The sequence below is a fragment of the Mauremys mutica genome, chromosome 6, assembly GCF_020497125.1.
Source record: "Mauremys mutica isolate MM-2020 ecotype Southern chromosome 6, ASM2049712v1, whole genome shotgun sequence".
In the NCBI taxonomy this organism is placed as follows: Eukaryota; Metazoa; Chordata; order Testudines; family Geoemydidae; genus Mauremys; species Mauremys mutica.
The window spans coordinates 89,144,482-89,160,010 of record NC_059077.1 but is presented as its reverse complement, the minus strand read 5'-3'; the positions used below and the strand labels follow the sequence as shown (position 1 = coordinate 89,160,010).

General features: G+C 41.9%; 1 protein-coding gene across 3 annotated transcripts in view; it reads right to left on the bottom strand.

The window, feature by feature from the left end:
- PUM3 (pumilio RNA binding family member 3) overlaps positions 1 to 15,529 on the bottom strand; it is a 37,567-nt gene that overhangs the window by 11,423 nt on the left and 10,615 nt on the right. For all 3 annotated transcript variants that reach the window (XM_045021503.1, XM_045021504.1, XM_045021505.1), the window contains exons 7-13: positions 15,261 to 15,327; positions 13,744 to 13,918; positions 11,016 to 11,119; positions 9,477 to 9,555; positions 7,663 to 7,761; positions 6,039 to 6,092; positions 3,642 to 3,722 (exon numbers count right to left, since the gene is read on the bottom strand). In XM_045021503.1, the coding sequence (XP_044877438.1) occupies positions 3,642 to 3,722; positions 6,039 to 6,092; positions 7,663 to 7,761; positions 9,477 to 9,555; positions 11,016 to 11,119; positions 13,744 to 13,918; positions 15,261 to 15,327 (659 nt within the window). The remainder of the gene's footprint in view (positions 1 to 3,641; positions 3,723 to 6,038; positions 6,093 to 7,662; positions 7,762 to 9,476; positions 9,556 to 11,015; positions 11,120 to 13,743; positions 13,919 to 15,260; positions 15,328 to 15,529) is intronic.

Below are 15,529 nucleotides of genomic sequence, written 5' to 3'. Positions count from 1 at the left end.
ATATACATAGTAAGAGACAGACTTCATCCCAAAGAAGTTACATCCCAACAGACAAAAAGTGGAAGGGAACATATTATCACAGCACCCAGGTATAGCCAACACTGCGTGAGTAATCAGGTGTGATTATCAACTAATTGTACATCTGTGCAGCAGCCAGCACACAGAGGACAGTTGAGGATGGGGAAGAAGACAAAGAAGTTATCCTGAATTCAGCTAGGCAGAGAACATCCAGCAGCAATAATTAATTGTAAGTAACAAAGTAAGCCACACTTCTGCTGGGAGGATAACCATTATCACTTGTAGTTTACTGAAGCATTAGCAACAAATACAGCAGGCATTTCCTAGGGATTAATGGCTGGCTAGGAAAAATCATTACGTAAACAAGAATGCTGGTGCCCAACGCTCATGTATCCTTAGAGGAATGTCAAAAAAACCTCATTGATATGCCAGAATTTTTTGTTTTGTTTTGCTTTGCTTATTGAAGAGTGCCTCACTGAAGAAGTATCTATTACCAGCAGTACGTCTTCTGTGTGCTCATGTTCTGTTCTTTCTGCTTTGGTGTACCCTTTTTTTTTTTAAGTTAGCAATATGATTTTGCCTTCTAAGTGCCGGACACTGCTGGAGAATTAATACCCTGTACGTTAGCTAAAGAATTTTCAAAAACTGTTACAGCAGACTTATGGTAAATATTAATGCACATTTCAGTTATATTTTCTGAAACAAAAGGGATGGTGTTATGGAGCTCTGGGCAATTTTAGTAGATTTTACAGTCCATACTGTTTGTAAGTAACCCTTCTTTTTTTTTAAAATCCCTTAAAATCCCTTGTTTCCACCAAGGAAATCCTTCCAACAACAGCTGGTAAAAGATGAAGTGAACAATTGAACCAGTACCTCTTCACCTTTTGTCTCCCAAAAAACATGCTAATAAAGATTATGCTGGGGGGGGGGGTGCAGGGGGAGGGACTGGGCAGAAGACAGCAAGGCTCTTGTTATTACATCAAATATGAAGAAAATGCACAAAAATCAGGTAAAATTTTATTTAGTGGAAAAATGTGCCCATTTTACACACATTGTTTTAGGATATCCAAAGTATTAATCTGGCACTGGCTTCTGGATTAGTTAATGTGCTTTTCATTTCTGTAGTCTTCACACTTCTGGCCTTATCCAGAGAAAGAAAAAGGTTGAGAACCCTTGCTCTAGGGGGTAAATATGACAAATAAGACACCGGGGAGCTCAAAAGACTATACTGAAAATTTGTAAGAGAAAGTATGGACTTTGGGGGTAATAAGTTTTCAGTTGATTTCCTGTGGAATTCTTACGGAGAATTAAAGCAAATTCCCCAACTTGAGTTATGCAAAAAACCAGTCTTTTGAAGCTATGCACTGAGGAGAGGGTCATTGCCAGCTGACTATTACAGAAGGCCAAGATCAGTAAAGAAACAGCCGATTGCCCAGTCTCTGTTCTGGAGCTAAGAGAGATCAACTTGTATTCAAAGGGAAAAAGCCAGTTGTGGGTTTTGAAGAACTGAAACCTACCAGAGGCCAAGGCTGGAGTTTGGGGTGACCTCTGGTAAGCTTTTTCACGTGCGTGTAGGTTCCTTTATTGTTTTTATGTTTTCTCTGTAATGCTTCTACCTTAGGAATAAATGTATTTGCTTAGAAGGAGCTGTGAGGTAACCTATACTTGTGGGCAATACACTAGTCATAGCTCTCAGAGAGAAAGCAAACCACAGGCACTGGCCTTTTCAGGGAGGCTGGCTAGCTGGGGATATCATAATGTAAGGCAGGGAGCTGTGCAGCATCCGGTCAGGAGGAGTACAACACGCATCACCACCCAACAGAGGTGATAACTGGGAACTAAAAGCATAAAGTTGGTTGCCATTGGTGGACCAGGGAGCAGGAATACAGGTGCACTTGCCCTGAAACTGTAATATTCTTTAGCCAATTTTAAATTTGACTTTTACATGTCAAACCTCATTGCCTACTCTCTGGTATATAGTGCCATCTCTCTAATAGCCATTGGTCTTCATTTTTAATCAGAAGAGCTGACTTAGTCCTAACTGATAATCTGACATTTCTATTTCCTTCTTTTCTTACTTTGTTCAGCTAGTTTGACCTATTAAGTCGATACTTCAAGCTCTTGGGCATTATCTCGGATTAACAGTTTGACCACCTGAACCAAAAATCTTTGAATTTTTTTGTTTAAAAAAAACAAAAACAAACCACAACAACAAAAAATCTCCCCACACCTATACCTTTCCCAGGCATTTGCCCAGGTTTCTTCAACTTCTTTTGGCAGTTTAATACAAATCTCTTTCACTTTGAGAAATCTGAACTTAACGTTATTTTTCAATTTGCACTACATTTCTACCAAAGACAATCTTCATTACAATTGAATGTTGCGTAGTAAGAAACTACATCGGGGTGGGCAAACTTTTTGGCCCGAGGGCCACATCTGGGTGGGGAAATTGCATGCAGAGCCATGAATGTAGGGCTGGGGCAGAGGGATGGGGTGTGGGATGGAGTGTGGTGTGCAGGAAGGGGCTCAGGGCAAGAGGTTGGGGTGGAGGAGGGGTTCAGGGTTACGAGGGGGCTCAGGGCAGGAGTGCAGGAGGGCTGTGGCAGGGAGCTCAGGGCAGGGGGTTGAGGTGCAGAAGGGGTGTGGCAGGGAGCTCAGGGCAGTGGTTCGAGGTGCAGGGTAGCAGGAGGGGTTTTGGGTACGGGCTCCGCTTACCTGGAGCGGCTCTGGGGTGGCAGCGGTACTGCTAAGGCAGACTCTCTGCCTGCCCTGGCCGCGCCACTCCCGGAAGTGGCCGGCACCATGTCCCTGCGGCCCCTAGGGTGGGGGTGAGGAGGCGGGGGGGGGGGAAAGAGTGCTCTGCACACTGCCCTGGGTTCCACACCCAAAGCTCCCACTGGCCACGATTCCCCGTTCCCGGCCAATAGGAGCTTTGGGTGTGGAACCCACAGGTGAGGGCAGCATGCAGAGCCCTCTGCCCCTCCTCGTCCCCCAGGGGCCGCAGGGACGTGATGCCGGCCACTTCCCGCGGGCCAGATCCAAAGCCCTGAGGGGCCGGATCCGGCCCACGAGCTGTAGTCTGTCCACCCCTGAACTACATAGTGCTCAGGTGTAATCCTTAGATGGGTCAAATGAAATATCTGTTCTACGAGTCTTCTAGGACTGAAGAAACTTAGTTGAACTAGCGAGAGCTCTCCAAGTCATCTATTACTTCCAGTCTATTTTGAAGAATTTCAGTTAAGAGAAAGTCCAGAATTTTGTAAAGTCAATAAATGAAATAAAGTTCAATATACTTTAAATTTCTAGTACAACTAGTCCCTAGCTAGGTCAACAGAAGTACAAAGTAGGGTTTCCAGTAGATTTTCGATCTAGTTTGAAGACTGTAGTAAAGGGGATATAAATTACATAAACATTCAAACCTTCATCAAGGTCTCCTCATGCTAAGAAAAATCATAATAGTTACTGTATGCATTGAAATGAAGACAGAGAGAGAACTCAAGACAAACAATAGTTTGAAAACCTGGCTAGAAGTCATATATTAGTATCCTAAGTATGAATGACCTCTTTTGTTAATTGCACTGGTAACATTTAATAGAATATTTTAGGAAAATTCAACTACTTACAGATATGATTAACTGTTTCATGAGCTTGGTATCATCAATGCAATCAAACGCTGCCAGCAAGACCAAGTGAGAGAATTCACCCTGTAAGTGCAAGGCATCAAGAAGGTTTAGAGACATGCAATGCTGCCCTACATACATATCATTTCCTAAATGTTAGCTGTGATGAAAACTTGCCCAAATTGTGAAAAACTACACTAAGATCTGATGAATGATTTCCTCTAATATGAATGGCTGAAGTAGTCCTACAACATACAATTATTTTCTGGAGGCAACGTTTGTAATAAAAGCATCTTGTTTAAAACAAAAGTGATAAAAATCGGAGCTGTCTCTATAAACTGATGAATTTCCCTGTCTAGACAGCTGTGCAGCATGCTGCACTTTCAATAATTGCCAACTGGATTCTATGAATACTCATCCATGTGAGGACAAAGATTTGCTTTACAGAATAAAAAGTAAAATCTTATTTCTCCAGTAGCTTTACCTTACAGTCAACATCTCTCACCAGATTTCTGGAGAGCAACTCTCAGTGAAATCCAAACCTACAGGATAAGGGCAAGATCCAACTCCCATAGATGTCAATGAGATACTTTCCACCAACTTCCCTAAGAGCACAACCAGAAGGTCTTGACACAGTTCTTAACTCTTAGCTACCTGTTGTCTCTCAAAAAATGGATTCATACTATAGATTTTTTTCTATCTAACAAAACAGGAGCTGATATACTGAAACAGACCAACAAGTCATTTCCATTAGTGGCCAAAGCTGGATGCTTCAAATAAAAGCTATTATTCCAATAATTCTCCAAACTGAACAATATGATACTGTGGAAGAAGGCAGATGGAGAAGGAAAGATTTCTTCATGGTTCCAGATGGCAGCTAGCTTTTGCTCTGAAGCATGTGTCATAATAGCTAGTGAAAAGGAGTAGCAAACAGGGGAGTTCTATGAAGATGATCTTCAGGTGAAGCCAGTGTGACTACATGACCGTTGGGCTAAGTTTGTTATCTGTTCATTTGCTTGCTGTGTGCCTGCTTGAATTAAGCTTATAGTGTGGTCTGTTTGGGGGACCATGTGCTGAGCCTAGTGGCCTGGTAGGCAAGGCTGAGAGTATTTTAATGAGACTTTGATCCCTAGTCCCTTTAGGATCCGTTAACCAGTGGGCAGGGCTACTTGGGGAGAACAGGGGTTTAAAAAACCAGTTCCTAAGTGACCAGAGGAGCTAGTGAACAGGAGCAGCAAACCTGGGAATTTTGCAAGGGAGTGTGAGAGCCAGACACGCCTAACATTCTCTAAACTTAGGCCACACACACAACCCCAACCAAAAAAAAAAAAGAGGCAACCTGTGGAACTTGTTGCCAGGGGATGTTGCGAAGGCCAAAACTATAACTGGGTTCAATAAAGAATCAGATAAGTGTTTAATAAAGATTCAGATAAAGTCATGGATGAAAGGTCCATCCATGGCTACCAGCCAAGATGGTCAGGGATTCAACCCCATGTTCTGGGTGTCCCTAAGCTCTGACTGTGAGATGCTGAGATTGGATGAGAAGGGATGGATCATGTGATAATTGCTCTGTTTTGCTTGTTACCTCTGAAGCATCTGGCAGTGGCCACTGTTGGAAGACAGGATACTGGGCTAGATGTATAATAATTCTATTCCTTAAAGAAGAGGCAACCAAGACTCCCTGCAATATGAGGATGTACCACTGTGGCTTTGGTATCCTTCCCTACTTCCTTCTTAATACCGTTCATCTTATTTGCCCTTTAGAATGCTACTGGGCACTGTGGAAACAGACATCTTCAATTATTTATTCACGATACCTAGATATGTTTCCTGAGACGTTACAGTCCAATTCCATCAATGTGCCCGCTTAATCAAATAGACACTCCTGTTTGAAGTTTTTTTAACCTTTCATTGTGGTAAGTGACACTTACAATTACTATAACATAAAGAAACCGAGAAAAATGATCTTTCCCCCCATTTCTTTACTTTGTGACAGTACGACGTGTAAAATCAGTATCAATGTGAGCTTCCCATTTTGTTTCTGAGTATTTCACACAGTAACAAGGAAGAGAAAAATATTTTGAAAAAAAATTAGAAAGATAATAGATGTGCAGCATCTGCACAAGGTGCAGGAAACACAGCATACTGGGTACTTGTAAGATATTTTACTAGCATGAAATACAACCCCAGCTAGTGAGTTTTTAATTCTTGCAAGGCTCTTTCCATAAAAATGTATATTAACATTTGATACAGTTAAGCATCAGTATTTTAAGTCTAAGTTTACTATCAAGACTGCAGTTTCACATTTTGATCTAACTTCAGAGTAAATTCAAATTCATATTTTGTAAATTGGGAAAATGCTTCAGTGACTACTTCAATATAAGGTTTATAAACACTCACAGTAGCTATTTTTTCAACATATGTCTTCATGGTTTTCATAATGATTTTTCTGTCCTATCCAAAGAAGAGGGAGAAACATTAGTAAGCCTTTGTCAACAATTTAATATCTAAGTTGCTATTTGTAGCTTCTTTATATGAATTTAATTTCAGCTTATTTCTTAAAAAGAAGAAATTACTATTATAAGCATTACTTTTGCAACTGAGACTGTGAAATGTAAGACCCAAATTCTGTGGCAAGTCTCGGCACAGTAGAGAAACCCTGGGGCTTTCTGCAAGATTGGGCTGGCTCGGGGGAGAACTGAAAAAGAGCAGCTGTTATCAAATTTAATATATTTTAAAGGTAAAGGCTGTTTGCCTAATGGACATCCCCTAGCTGCTGATTTCCTGCTGTGTACAGGAGGTAGTCAGTCTGCCAACCCCACCCATGCCCAGACAATCAGTTCATTGTGGCACAACTCCTACAGAAAACAAGAGGGAACTCTTAACTCACATACCTCAACTCCTCCTCTAGGGCAGACATTTGCTCAGCAAGGCTCCTAAACTATGCATCAGCAGGGGCTCTGTTCTCAAGAGGCTTCACTAGGAGTATATCCTCCAAAAGACTTCCTCTCCGGCCTTCATTTTTGCCCTTCAGACACTGCTCTGTCCCTTTTTACCATTCTACTTAAGGGCCATGCCCTATCAAGGTAGGCAGACTTAAATTACAAGTTAATTAAAAAAAAATACATGTAACTATTTCTTTTCACGTACGGTATGTCTACGTAGCAGCTGGGAGCATGCTTTCCAGCACAAATAGTGCACTCAGCCTTGGCAGCATCTCAGGCTAACCATCCAAGTATGTACCTGTGTGGTCAAGTGGGCTTGTACTTGGGCAGCTAGCCTGAGCCAGTGCAGCTACACTGCTATTTTAGTGCACTAACTCAAGCAGAGCTAGTGTATGTCCATTTACCTGTGCTGGAAAGCACATTCCCCGCTTCTGTGTAGACATATCCTTACGTGGAAGGGTCCATGTAGTTTCTGAAAGCGCTCCTGACACCCTTAACACCTAAAGCAGAGTGGGTAACTGCTATCCCTTACAAGGCTTGACATATCATCAACTCATGAAGGAGAAACCCTAAACACAAGTTTTGGCAAACAGAGAAGCCTTTCGGTTTATTTATAATTTTAAGCTTTTAAAGTTTACACATTCTGAAGTTAAAAATGTTCTACATTATGAGCTTCTTTGCCATTCTTTCCCCATCTCCAAATTTCCTCCAGCTACAGGAAATCTAAGGGATAGATACTGAGGAAATTGTAACACATTCAAAAGTTAAAAGCACTATCTGGTGGCCTCCATATTTTTTTTTTTTAAAGGAGTTTTTCCATTGTAAAAAATTGTGTGTGGCCATTTCCACCCTCAAATACAGAGATTATATTTGCTAATAGGTCAGGGCCATGGGTTTGGTGCATTTTCATGCATGCCCTGACAAAGTAATCTATACAGGGTAATTGCATTAGTGCAAAGATCACTGGAAAAAGCAATACAAACAGTCTGAGGCACAAACAAAATCAAAGTTTCCAATGACAGCAGAGCCAACTAGGAACCTATTGCATAGGGGTGAGTAGGCTAAAGTGCATACTGTACCTTGGGTGTACCATGCCATAAAGCATGCATGGCTACTCGGGCTCCGTCATGTGTATGTGCCAGGTAGATTACTGCTTCTCTGATTGCTTCAATCATTTCCTGAGGAAGAAAAGATAACTGGGGGATTATTTTTTGAGAAGAGTCTTAGAGAAAAGATACATATTTTACCTGTAACCCTGTGAAGAGTATCACTGCGCCTAAATCCACACTCTGTTATTGTGCCGGCCTATGCAATTGGCATCAAAAGGGTCCTAAAACTGTAGAAATGTCTTTAACTAGTCTACACATAAAAGTAAAAAGTTGACCTAGTTACATAGCTCAAGGCTGTGAAAAATTTTGAGCCCTGTGCAAAATAGTTCATTTGACTTATCCCCACCATAGATGAAGGTAGGCTGACAGAAGAATTCTTCCATCAACCTAGTTACCATTTCTTGGCGATGGCTTACCTACATCAATGGAAAAAACATTTCCATCAACATAGGAAGCATCTGCACTACAGTGGCATTGCTGAAGCCCCGTGGCTGTGTCAATGCAGCGTAGACATATGCTTAGACCTCCCCTCTCAAAACTGTAATCACAAGCATGGTGACTGGGAAAAAGAGTTACTGTGTTAGAACCTCTGTAGGTTCTTAAGTCAAGAGTCTAAACATCCTGATATAGGCTGTGAAAGAAATTTCAAAGGAAGGATGGGCAGGTGGGCAAACAGCCATTTACATAGTATGGCCCTGCTCCTGCACCAATAAAGTCTTTGCCACAGACTCCAGAGTGTAAAATCAAGACCTATTGTCACTTTCAGAGAACCAGCACTGCAAGTAAGTTACCTTTGGACAGACTGTTAAAGAATCACTGCACATTTTCAAAAAGACATATTCGTTGCAGTTATTATGGGAACTGTTTTTCAGTTATTGCAAAATGTATTGTGAAGTCTCATTAAAAACATTTGTTGTACACAATGGGACAAAATATTCTTTTATTGTGAGAATGCATAGTAACCATGAAACTACTAGAGAGACAAGGTGGGAAAGGTAATATATTTTTTTTTGGACCAACTTCTGTGGCTGAGACAGACAAGCTTTTGAGCTACCCAGAACTCTTCTTCAGGTAGAAGAGCTCGGTGTAGCTCGAAAGTGTGTCTCTTTCACCTGCAGAAGTTGGTCCATTAAAAGATATTACCTCCCCCACCTTGTCTCTATAATATCCTAGGACCACCAGAGCTACAAACATCAAGTTACTACACATTACTGACATATATCTCCATCTCCTAGCGCCTCCATAGGTAGAGAGAAACTTCCAATCAAGATCGCAATGCTCATTTACATGAAGGGACTTGAACTTAACTAGGTATATGTGTAATAATGAAGGACAGGAGCATTTCTTGTTGCTATAAAAATTCCTAAATAGTATATTTTTGTAATTATTACTCAAATAAATTCTTTTAATGTTTGTTTTAAAGATAACCTGCAGCTAAATAAAAATGAGGGTACCCTACCAATAAGATCCTTGTTTAAGGTTGTCTCCTAAAAAGGGGCTTATCACCATAATTTTAATGTTGAATAACTTTTTGGTATTTGTTTCAGGTCTACAAAGCACAGAATCTTCAAGAGTAAGGGCTGGTGTTTCACAAGGCAGAAGTTGGTGAATTGCTACTTCAGGAAACCTAAACACAACACACACAAAACCCAGCAGAAACACTTGTGTGCTGAATATCCCACCCAGTTCACTATCTGGGGCATTTAACAAAACTCTAGTTAGTTCATAAAAATTACTGCAAGAAATTAAAACATTTATACTTAAGTCATTTTAGAAATACTTACAGATCTTTGTTTTGGGAGAGCATGGATGAAAAAGTCCAAAAATACTTTATGTACCAGTGAGTGCTTTATCACAGCCTCTCTGTATGTGGGGGGGGAAGAGGAGGAGAGACAAGAAAGTCACACACTCTTTCAAACACACAATTCCATTTCCTCTGGTCTAACTGTAGCCTACAGTTATCTGTCTTATGATGCTGAAAATATTAGGATACTCTTTCAGTTCAGGAAGTCAGTCATAGTAAGGAAGAGAAGTTACAACCAGCAGCCCTAATGAGGCACAAGCGAAGTGTCATAGACAAAGTATTCTTAAAGGAAACAACAAAAACCGTTCTTTTAAAGCAGGGGCAGGCAAATTTTTTGGCCCGAGGCCTGTATCAGGTTTCGGAAATTGTATGAAGGGCCGGTTAGGGGAGGGGGTCATGGCCCGGTCTTCTCCCCGCCCCCGGACTCCTGCCCCATCCAACCCCCACCTCCGCTCCCTGACAGCCCCCTCTCCTCCCCCAGGACCCCTGCCCCATCCATCCGCCCGCCGCTCCCTGTCCCCTGACTGCCCCCCGGCACCCCATCCAACCCCTCCTCATTCCTGATGGCTCCATCCAACCACCCCTTCTCCCTGTCCCCTGACTGCCTCTGGAACCCCTGCCCGCCCCCTGCTGCCCCTCCAACCCCCCCTCCTACCTGACTGCCCCCTGGGACTCCTGCCCTCATTCAACCCCCCTATTCCCTGCCCTCTGACCGCCCTGACCCCTATCCCCACCCCGACCACCACCCCAAACTCCCCTGCCCTCTAGCCAACAACCCGCCCCGCCCCCTTACCACGCTGCCTGTAGCGCTGATGGCTGGCAGCGCTACAGCCACGCTGCCCGGCTGGAGCCAGCCATGCCACCGTGCAGCACAGAGACCGGGTCAGGCTGGGCTCTGCAGCTGCACTGCCCCAGAAGCTCGCAGCCCCGCCGCCCAGAGCATTGCGCCCACAGTGGAGCAAGCTGAGGCTGTGGGGAAGGGGGAACAGCGAGGGAGGAGCCGGGGGTAGCCTCTGGGCCAGGAGCTCAGGGGCTGGACAGGATGGTCCTGTGGGCCGTAGTTTGCCCACCTCTGTTTTAAAGTGTGAAAAAATCAATCAAGAACTGCACTTTTGCACACCTTGCAGGATGTTTTTTCCAAGAGACCATTGGGTCAGTCTGCCTGATTCTCCTTTATAAAGAAATACATGGCTGCTTAATTCTGTAGGTTGTTTCTTTTACTTTTTTTTTTTTTTTAAAGGCTGTAGTATAATACACCTGGAATTTACAGAGTTTTTAATATGAATTGCATGAATTGTCTTTTGATATCCTAGTATGTGAGAAATATGCCATACACTGATTTAGAATTCCTAGTGGGTGGAATTACAGTTAGTCACTATGGCTGCAGTAGTAAATGTGGCTGAACAGGAAAGAAAACAGTACTTTTTGCAGTGTGACCACAATATCCCCCCCCCACACCCACACACAATTGTCATGTCTCTGTCATGTCTTGTCTTCAAAAAGTTATTTTTGCCCTTACTTTTGTGCCATTGGGGTAAGAATCTGTTTCATTTCATCCATAATGGCCTCTTGCTTTTCAGGATGAGTCTCTAATACTTTGTCCAGTGTAGGGTGAACTGGGGACTGAAATGAAAACACCGCACACAAGGTTTAATTATTACTGCTGCTTTTCAGGTTCTAAAGAAAAGTTTTCTTCAACATCCATTCACAATTTGAGAAGGAAAAACACCCCACAGTATATGCAACAACCTTCATATCTTAATTTAGTTTTGTAGGGGTTTAAACAAAATTAAGTTACATCATTTTAAAGATGTCAAAAACAGTTACAATTTACAATGAAACAAATGTATACAAATTAAACTAAAGCAAAAAAACCGATCTACACTTCTACACTAACATATATTCCCAGATATTCATAACATCGTAAGGCATTACATGGAGAAATAAGGGAATCAGCCAAAGGCAACATGCTAAGTACATATATTGATGTGCCTCTCTCCCTGTAAGTTTTCAAAGCATCAGGGCTAGGCATGGCAACACGTCAGTTGGATAATAAATTACTATCCAACAGAACAGAAAGAGGAAACATTCTGGAATCTTCCTATCCAAGACTATGCTGGTCAATCAAATACGAGAGCCCCTTTTGGGGTTCAGCCCATCAAGTCACACTGGTAACTATTCCAAGAATCATAGAATATCAGAGTTGGACGAGATCTCAGGTCATCATCTAGTCCAACCCCCTGCTCAAAGCAGGACCAATCCCCAACTAAATCATCCCAGCCAGGGCTTTGTCAAGCCTGACCTTAAAAACCTTTAAGGAAGGAGATTCCACCACCTCCCTAGGTAACCAGTGCTTGACCACCCTTCTAGTGAAAAAGTTTTTCCTAATATCCAACCTAAACCTCCCCCACTGCAACTTGAGACCATTACACCTTGTTCTGTCATCAGCTACCACTGAGAACAGTCTAGATCCATCCTCTTTGGAACCCCCTTTCAGGTAGTTGAAAGCAGCTATCAAATCCCCCCTTATTCTTCTCTTCTGCAGACTAAACAATCCCAGTTCCCTCAGCCTCTCCTTGTAGGTCATGTGCTCCAGCCCCCTAATCATCATTTTTGTTGCCCTCCGCTGGACTCTTTCCAATTTTTCCACATCCTTCTTGTAGTGTGGGGCCCAAAACTGGACACAGTACTTCAGATGAGGCCTCACCAATGTCGAATAGAGGGGAATGATCAAGTCCCTCGATCTGCTGGTAATACCCCTACTTATTCAGCCTAAAATGCCATTAGCCTTCTTGGCAACAAGGGCACACTGTCGACTCATATCCAGCTTCTCGTCCATTGTAACCCCTAGGTCCTTTTCTGCAGAACTGCTGCCTAGCCATTCGGTCCCTAGTCTGTAACAGTGAATGGGATTCTTCCGTCCTAAGTGCAAGACTCTGCACTTGTCCTTATTGAACCTCATCAGGTTTCTTTTGGCCCAATCCTCTAATTTGTCTAGGTCCCTCTGTACTCTCTCTCTACCCTCCAGCGTATCTAGTACTCCTCCCAGTTTAGTGTCATCTGCAGAGAGAGAAGCTGCTCTTAGCAGAGCTAGCTGATAAGACAGGATGGTCCAGTGACCAGCATCTCATTAAAAGGAAGGGGGAAAAAGAGCTGGAAGTCATTATTAAGGAGTATGCTATAAATCATTATAAAACCAAAGCTTTGAAGAACTAAGGTCTTGCAATATTAGGATTCTTGGCGTTAGAAGAAAGTGAAATGATTTTCCTGGTCAATTGTTAAATCTGGTGTCTTTATAGAGAATTGACTCCCACACTCTTAAGTCTGGAAACCTTAGAATTCCTAATAAACCTTTTTTCCAGTGCTCCTTCTCTAACATGTACATGTGTTACTTTTGTTTCCACATTAGGATAAAAAGAGTAATTATTGCAATTTGAAGACATGAGGGTAAACATACTGAATTTCAAACTAAGAACACACTCGCAACTGTTGCACAGGCAATTTGGGAGAGGAAGGGGGAGACAAAAAAAGTACACTGCGTGTTTAATTTATATCTTTAAGGTTGTTTTATTCCCAGCTAACATTACGTATTCATAGCCAGGGGAAAATATGCACATCTCTGAGGACGACGCAAAAGATTTTAGTAACACAAATAAAAAGATAACTTGTCAAGGGAAAATAAATCCTATTGGCTCAGAAGACAAGTTTTTCTTAAATTTAAATATATCTGAATCAGAGTAGTAAATGCAAGTGGTAATTTTTCTTTATATATATCTAATAGATTTTGTGTCAGGAAGCAAAATTTCTCTCAAATGTTATTTTCTAAATGATTGGCTAGTTTATGGTTGATTTTTTTCCGCTCCAGGTTAATTTACAAACTTCACATTGGACAAGTTAAAAGGTTACTTTTGTCACTTATATAATAGATTTGGTGTTGAATAGGATGATGGGGAAGTCAGTTAAGTCAACGAGGGATGAGATTTTTCAAAGGAGCCTGAGGGATTTGGGTGCCCAATTTACTTATGCTCCTTTGAAAAATCCCAGCCTAAGTTAAATGAAAGCAAAAACCCACCGATACATAATGGAAATGTGCTATTGAACATGAATCTGAAACACGAAAAACAAGTTTACAGGTGAGCCATCCTTCGGGACATAAATTAATTTAAGGCTAACAGATAAGGGAAAGAAACAGTAACACCATGAATAAAATATCATAGACTAGAAGCGGAGGAAGAACCAAACATTACCTTGTAAACTTGGAATGTATTCCCATAGAGCTCTTCTGTTAGCATGTTCCTTTGCTCCAGAATGGCTTTATCATTGTATGCATACTCTACCACAGCAGATGCTTCGGAATGGCGGAGCATTTTTTTTACCTCACCTTTAAAGCTTTTAATTATTTCTGCAACTTGTGGTTTTGTTCTGTACCACGTGTAAAGATGGACACCAAAAGAGAGAGGAGATTAGGGAAAAGAGATGTTATTAGCTTTATTTTTGGAAATGTATATATTTAAGTGATTAAGTATTAGCACAATAAGACAACAAAGACAGGCATCTACACCTGGGACGTTAACTAAACACCTACTTTGAAAATACAGTTAGAAAAGCGAACAAAAAGCTCATGTCCATGGTGATAACAGTAGCACTGCAATTGAGTCCCCCTGAGCTTCTCACTAGCATCCACAGATACGAAAGGAGCCCACCATCAGCCAATGCTACTTCAAGCGCCATTAACTGCAACTTAAAGTCTCTGCTTGGAAGTGTGTGGACTGAATAGGTATGTTGATGGGGTGTGTTAACCATCTGAGTCATCTGGTGCCTTTTGGTGGCTGTGTCTTGGATCCATAGGCATTCTCATTCAACCTTTTTTTCCCTGTCAGCTCTGCAATAGTGTAGAAGCAGAGAGGGAAGGGTGAGGAGCACATGGGCCATACCTACACTACAGCTGCCACAGCTAGTCAGCATAACCCTGTGTGCAAATGCAGATTACAGAGACAGAAGGGGGTTTTCTGTCACTGTAGGAAACCTGCCCGAGTGATAGTAGATAAAGCAATGGAAGCATTCTTCCAGCAACCCAGCTGCATCTATACCAGGAGTTAGGTCTGCAGAGCTACATCGCTCAGGGGGTGGATTTTTCACACCCAGCAGCCCCGTAGCTATGTGAACCTAAGTTTTAAGTCTAGACCAGGCCACAGCTAAGCTCCATAAACCTAGCTGATCTAGCTGAAGGAAACAGAAGAAGAAAATGATCGGTGACAGTCTGTCTACCAGGGAAAAGGCAGCGCAAGCTAAGGATAAACAGAAAGCTCCTTGTTTCACAGTAGGGGTGCACATTTATTTTAGGAGACTTTGGATAAACTCTGCAGGAGGAGCCGACACATTTTTCTGCACTACTGTAACCCTGACAAAGGGAAGGGTATTTCTTTGTAGGACTTTATTATACATTAAACAAGGGAAGGTTTTGAGTGTGTTTTTCCCCCCTCTCTTTTGCACTTGTAGTCTGGATTTTTATTTGCTGTTCAGAATTTCTGAGAAGAGAAAGCCTACCCTGTGACAAGGAGACTGTATTATACACAGCAGGTAGTTCGCAATCCTTATGCCCAAATACACTACCAAGATAATTTCACATGGAGGGGACAGCCTGGGCCAAAGCCATTATTCACGATACACAGATTAATAATAAAGAAGTGCATTCACATTCCAAAATTAACAATATATGTAAGAAAAAAAATATATAAAAACTGGTTTACTTCTTCATACCCACCCATACATAAGAAACTTCTTTACAATATTTCTGGAATATTTGGATTTGCTCAATTCTAGTAGGCTATCTGGGGAGGAAAAGAAAAAGAGCAGTTAGTTTTTATCACCCCTTGTAATTGCATGTTTGTTTACTTTCCTACAAAACAAAACTAAAAGCCATTGCTCGGTGACCTTTTGCACTCAAGCAGGACTTAATTTATCAGAAAGTGACACCTAAAGAGAAAAAAGTAACTCAAACATGTGTAGCAACAGAGTTTTGGGAGCAAAGAA